Below are 6,000 nucleotides of genomic sequence, written 5' to 3' on the forward strand. Positions count from 1 at the left end.
TTTAGGAAAACTTGTTAAAGCTTTTGACACAAACCCAAAAGTGGCTAAGCATACAAATATCACATTGTTTCCAACTACCTACATACTTGCCTTTTGCCTATGAAGCATTATTGAAAAAAGCTTTTCAAATTCAATTCAAATCTATTATCATCTAAAAAAAATACTTTATTGTTCTTAATATGGATTTTGTAGGTATCTGCGTACTGGAAATGAGAAAAAGAGTTTGGCGATGTTTTAAATAATGACAAAAACAGACTCGGTCTGTCTTCAACAAATAATCTGTATGTCTTGTTTGAAGTGCTAATATGGTTTCACATTTCTTGCCTAATTCAAATGTTGCATGTAGTACTGTCATCCTGTTGTTGTGGTTATTTTCTAGGACAAGAATTTTAGAACCATTTGCCAAGATCATTAAACACTTATATTTAGGTCATCTTGTTTCTCTCTGTATGAAGTGGGAAGATTGTTTTATCTGATTGTTTTGTGCCTGCATTTTTATACAGGAAATAGCTTTGGTTTCTTTAGGAGAAATTAAGAATGGATAATGATATGTTGAAATTCTGGATTCAGAGTAACATGGGTTCATTGGTAACATTAAATGCGATTAAAAGTCATACTTATTTCTCCTACCTCTTCACTATTTTTCAATGAAGTCTTGGTGATCTTTGCCCCTAAAATCATGTAATGCTAAATATCTTCCTAATGCTGATTCCCTTTTTCCTATTTGTTAGGGATCCCAAAGCACCACCATCTGAATATAGAGACTGGCTGAGAAAGGTATCTGGAAAACATGATATTGGTGCTTACATGCTAATATATAAGTAAGTTTATTCTGATTTTTCCCTTTAATAACTAGTTCATGCTTCTCGGAGTTACATATATACTTTTGTTTCTTAGAAAGTTTTATCTCAAAGAGGTCAAAGTCCAGTTACTTGATATTTGAGCTTCAATGCAAACAAAGAATTTTACATTTCCAGTCACAAGAAGTTTGTTCTAATCAGACATTTTCTATTATTAAATCATAGGAAAGCTAATCGTACTGAAACAGTCTCATCGTTTAGAAAAAGAGAAAGTAGAGTACCAGCTGGTCTCTTAAAGTAAGTACGAGTATACTTCTATCTTAATCAGCCTCCTGGTAGGGCAGCAGAGCCCACAGACTTGTGTCTCCCTGTTCTAGGCGCGCCTTCCTGAAGATGAGCACAGGCCCGGAGGCCTTTCTGGCACTCCGCTCCCACTTTGCCAGCTCTCATGCTCTGATGTGCATTAGCCACTGGATTCTGGGCATTGGGGACAGACATCTGAATAATTTTATGGTGAGCATGGAGACAGGCAGAATGATTGGAATCGACTTTGGACATGCATTTGGATCAGCTACTCAGGTAGGCCCATCTTGCTGTCATTGTTCTTGGCTATTTACAATTGTCATAGGACTTTGTAATACCCTCTGGAAATGGATAGATTCTCCCCCTTCTTTATTTCTACTGTTGACACTAATACGGATGTCCCCATTTTCCTCCCCTGTGCCTGCCTCCACCCATGCTCCCCCTTCTCTCTAGCCATCACCACACTGTTGTCTGTATCTGTGGGTTATGCATGTATGTTATTTGGCTAATCCCTTCAAGACCTTTTATCCAGTCCCTTGTCCCCAATAGCTGTCAGTCTGTTCCATGTATCCATGCCTCTGTTTGTTTGTTTTTTTTTAATACTTTTTTTTTAGATTTTATTTATTTATTTTTAGAGAGGGAAGGGAGGGAGAAAGAGAGAGAGACATCAATGTGCAGTTTCTGGGGGCTGTGGCCTGCAACTCAGGCGTGTGCCCTGACTGGGAATCGAACCTGCGATGCTTTGGTTCGCAGCCCTCGCTCAATCCACTGAGCTACGCCAGCCAGGGTATGCCTCTGTTTCTATTTTTTTCATTAGTTTTATTTTGTTCATTAGATTCCACGTATAAGTAAGATCATTTCGTATTTCTCTTTCTCTGACTGGCTTATTTCACTTAGCATAATAATCTCCAGGTCTATCCATGCTGTTGCAAAAGTAAGAGTTCCTTCTTTTTATGGCTGCACAGTATGGAAATGGATAGTTTTTAAAAAAGAAATAACGTATCAGTTGAGTCAGTTTTATCATGAACTTTAAATTTGACATTCTTACAGAAAGGGATATTCTCAGCTTCATTTTGTCCTGGTTCAGACAGGTTATGGAGGGTGTGGTCATAAATTATGTAATCAGAGCTAAGAATGAAATGAGTCCCTATGAAAAAGGAAGACTATAAGGATGTTTTTGAAGCCCCATAATCAATATACCTTTGTACAAGACATGATACAAATATTTTCTCTGAACTCTGAAAGTTTTAAATTGCACTTCTAAATCTCTGCAGGTTATATGGTCCTCTGCACATAGGTTTCTGCATTGCAAGGATGATTCTGTAGATTCCTCTTGTGCACAGTAAATTTATATCTATGCAGCTGATTTTGAGAAAAGAGTTGTTCATATTCTCACTAAATTTGAACAGTAACTATGGGGAGATGTTCTGTTTGTGCTTGTTATTTTGAGGTTTCTTTCTAGTTAATATATTCTGTTTCTTGCATGTATTTTTTCTCTTTAGTTTCTTCCAGTCCCTGAGCTGATGCCTTTCCGTCTGACTCGCCAGTTTATCAATCTGATGTTACCAATGAAAGAAACAGGTGTTATGTACAGTGTCATGGTGCACGCACTGAGAGCCTTCCGCTCACATCCTGACCTGCTCACTGCCACCATGGACGTGTTTGTGAAGGAACCTTCCTTCGACTGGAAGGTAGGGTTGTTTATATGCACTTTCACATTTATTACAGTGCACCAGTGATTGATGCGCCATCTACTTTCATATGATTGAAATGCATCAAATTGTGTTTACTGAAGTATTTACCTGGTTGTTTACAGCATTTCTCGAAATTAACATTTGGGATTATTTGGCCTGAAAACCAAATAAAAAACATACTTTTATTTGGATAAAACTGTTATTTAAATAGAAAATATTTCTAACTAGGAGAGGAAACATGGACCCTTTGATGGAGGGTTCAGTTTTTCTAGGAGACAGCTTTTAATTTAAAGTCTGTCCTATAAGAAGTGTTTCTTGATCATAAAGGCAAATAGTTCTTTCTTAAATATCAAGTGTTCTTTATAATATGGCCCCAAAAGAATGAAGCTTAGTGATGGCACCCTTTATGTAGAGAGTGATATGTTAAGCCAAACTACTGCCCCTCAAGATCATTGTCACTCTTATATGTACTACCATTAAAAGCTATGGAGCTCTTCCCAGTTACAGAGATGTTTGTTTGTTTGTTTTAAGATCATTACTTATTTAATCTGTTCAAATGTGGTTATATATACTATTATTGTAAGCAAAAAAAAATCGTGTTCTTTTCCTTTAGAATTTTGAACAGAAAATGCTGAAAAAAGGAGGATCATGGATTCAAAAAATAAATATAACAGAAAAAAGTTGGTATCCCCGGCAGAAAATATCTTATGCTAAGAGAAAGTTAGCAGGTTCCAATCCAGCAGTTATTACTTGGTAAGATCATCATTTGTGGAAAAAACAAACAAAACGCTTGATACTACCATTTATTGGATTACTAAATGCTGTGTAAAGTGCTGAGAACTTTACATTTAGTCTTGGTATTAGCCATATTATCCTTATTTTACAAGTGAATGCTTAACATCATTAGTCATCAGAGAAATGCAAAAGAGATACCACTTCACACCCACTAATAAAAAGTGGAACATATCTAGTATTGGTGAGGATGTGCAGATGTTGGAGCCCTCATGTATTGGTGGTAGGAAGGTAAAATGGCAGTCTAGCAGTTCCTCAGTGTATAACCAAGAGAAATGAAAGTATAGACTGACACAAAAGCTTGTAGACAAACATTAATAGCAGCATTATTCATGTTCTATTTTTCTACAAAGTGAATCTCTTAACTTCATGGTTATGAAAAACAGAAATATTCTATAAGCGCTGAGAGGGAATATTTAGTAGCTAGGATGCAGGCAACAAAGGAAAAATGCATGGTTTGTGTTTCTGAACTTGTTTAACATTTTTTCCAGTGAGGAGTTACTCCTGGGCCATGAGAAGGCACCTGCCTTCGATGATTTTGTGGCTGTAGCTCGAGGAAGCAAGGATCACAACATCCGTGCCCAAGAACCAGAGAGTGGGCTCTCAGAAGAAGTTCAAGTGAAGTGCTTGATTGACCAGGCAACAGACCCCAACATCCTGGGCAGAACCTGGGCAGGATGGGAGCCCTGGATGTGAGGTCTGTAGGAATCAGCAGATAAAAAACATGAAAGTGTTTAAAGAATCTCCTAAACTTTCAATGAGCTGATTTTCCTTAAGCACTAAAGAGAAGAAATCTAATTAGTGATATAGTCTTAGAGCAGAAGTTTATCAAGATCATGATGAATAAGTGAATATTGAAATGAATGAATATTTGGGTTATAATAAAAATTAGGCTAGGGTTATAACAGACTTTTAATAAAAAACACATACCCAGCCTCATATGCATACAAAGATTATAGCATATTACAAGTGCTGTGACTTAAATAAACCAACTATCTTGATAAATGGTATATGTAAACATTCCATTCAGGGTTCTAATTGGTAATTAGGGCACATTGGAAATCACACCCATACACTTCATCACTAAGACTGTGATGAATGTATTCACTAAGTAAAGCCCACCACTCAACTGACACGTTGCTATGTTCTGTTAGCAGAGCAGGAATAATGACAGCAGGTAAAGCTGTGGCTGTGGCTTATTATATTCAGATATGATTGCATTTGATATGTTAGGATATTTTTGTAGAGTATTTTCTTTTTTCATTTTATTCTTTTAGTTTTGACATCTATGATAGAATTGTTCTCTAGAAGAGAGAGTATTTAGGACAGATTAAAAAAAAAAGTCTTAGCACTCACTTTTGTTGTTCTGAACCACAATGAATAGATAGATAAACTCAGGATAACTTCAAGAATTCCAGGTATGATGATAGGGTTGACACTAAGCATTTCAATTCCAGGAAAATCAGATAAATCTCTATATGAAATAGATTCCTCACTTGGAGAGAAAACATGCATTCTAGAACAGCAAGATCAAATTATGGAATACAAAAAATGTCTTTCTTTCCATTCACAAAATCTCTTCCCCTCCTCTACCACCTGGGACTGTTTTCAGGTTTCCTTCAACTTTTTTTTATTATTGTTTTCCAACATTTATATCTGGAAACTCGTGTGATTTTGAGAAATAATAATCTTAAAAATATGGAACATTAAAGTTTTTTTCCCCAAATTAGTGTATAGCTTTTATGTAGTTTCAAAAGCAAAATGTTCATCTTATATGTTATATCTCTCTCTACTCTGTTTACTCTCAAATTTACTCTGTTACTGACAGATTGAATGCATTATGGTGTTAAAAATAAATGCCTGTGTTCTCAACAAATAGTATCTATTCAAAGAGATTTCATCTTTAAGGAACAGTAAGTGATCCTGTTTGTGAAAACCCAGTATATATATGATCTAGTAAAAATATTTTGCTACAGCATAAAAACAACCCAAACAAGCCTATTAAATAACCATCGTTTTCACTTGAATCCTGAAAATGTGAACTATATTCATTAACTAAATCCTCATATTATGGGAAATCCTGTTTTTTGACAACTACTTTTTATGTCAGTATAAGTTCATTGTTACAAGATGACTGGGCGTGTGTATCCAGTTTCAAAGCTTCTGCTTGAAAATGCTGTCAGAACCCATGAGCAGGCAATGAAAAGGAAGAGTTCCAGTAGATAGTGTTCATCAGACATTGGTACAATTGCTCAGGATAATAAATGTCCTCATTACACACTTAGGGATTAATGTCTGATGCATACTTACACTCCAAACTTCAACTCTGTGAGTCTTACTGAATAAAGATATTTGGTTTAGCTCACACACAACAGAAGGGTGATTAGCAGAGGGGATGAGGGGTGGGGGAC

At 36.1% G+C, this 6,000-nt stretch overlaps 1 protein-coding gene across 2 annotated transcripts in view; it reads left to right on the forward strand.

The window, feature by feature from the left end:
* Positions 1-5,465, forward strand: part of PRKDC (protein kinase, DNA-activated, catalytic subunit) — a 199,660-nt gene extending 194,195 nt beyond the window's left edge. For both annotated transcript variants that reach the window (XM_045849401.1, XM_045849402.1), the window contains 6 exons: positions 732-821; positions 1,026-1,097; positions 1,178-1,379; positions 2,606-2,794; positions 3,411-3,550; positions 4,081-5,465. In XM_045849401.1, the coding sequence (XP_045705357.1) occupies positions 732-821; positions 1,026-1,097; positions 1,178-1,379; positions 2,606-2,794; positions 3,411-3,550; positions 4,081-4,285 (898 nt within the window). In that variant the 3' untranslated portion in view covers positions 4,286-5,465. The remainder of the gene's footprint in view (positions 1-731; positions 822-1,025; positions 1,098-1,177; positions 1,380-2,605; positions 2,795-3,410; positions 3,551-4,080) is intronic.
* Positions 5,466-6,000: the final 535 nt, after the last annotated feature.

Source organism: Phyllostomus hastatus, unplaced genomic scaffold (genome assembly GCF_019186645.2).
Source record: "Phyllostomus hastatus isolate PE091 unplaced genomic scaffold, TTU_PhHast_1.1 phas_contig_65, whole genome shotgun sequence".
Classification (NCBI taxonomy): domain Eukaryota; kingdom Metazoa; phylum Chordata; class Mammalia; order Chiroptera; family Phyllostomidae; genus Phyllostomus; species Phyllostomus hastatus.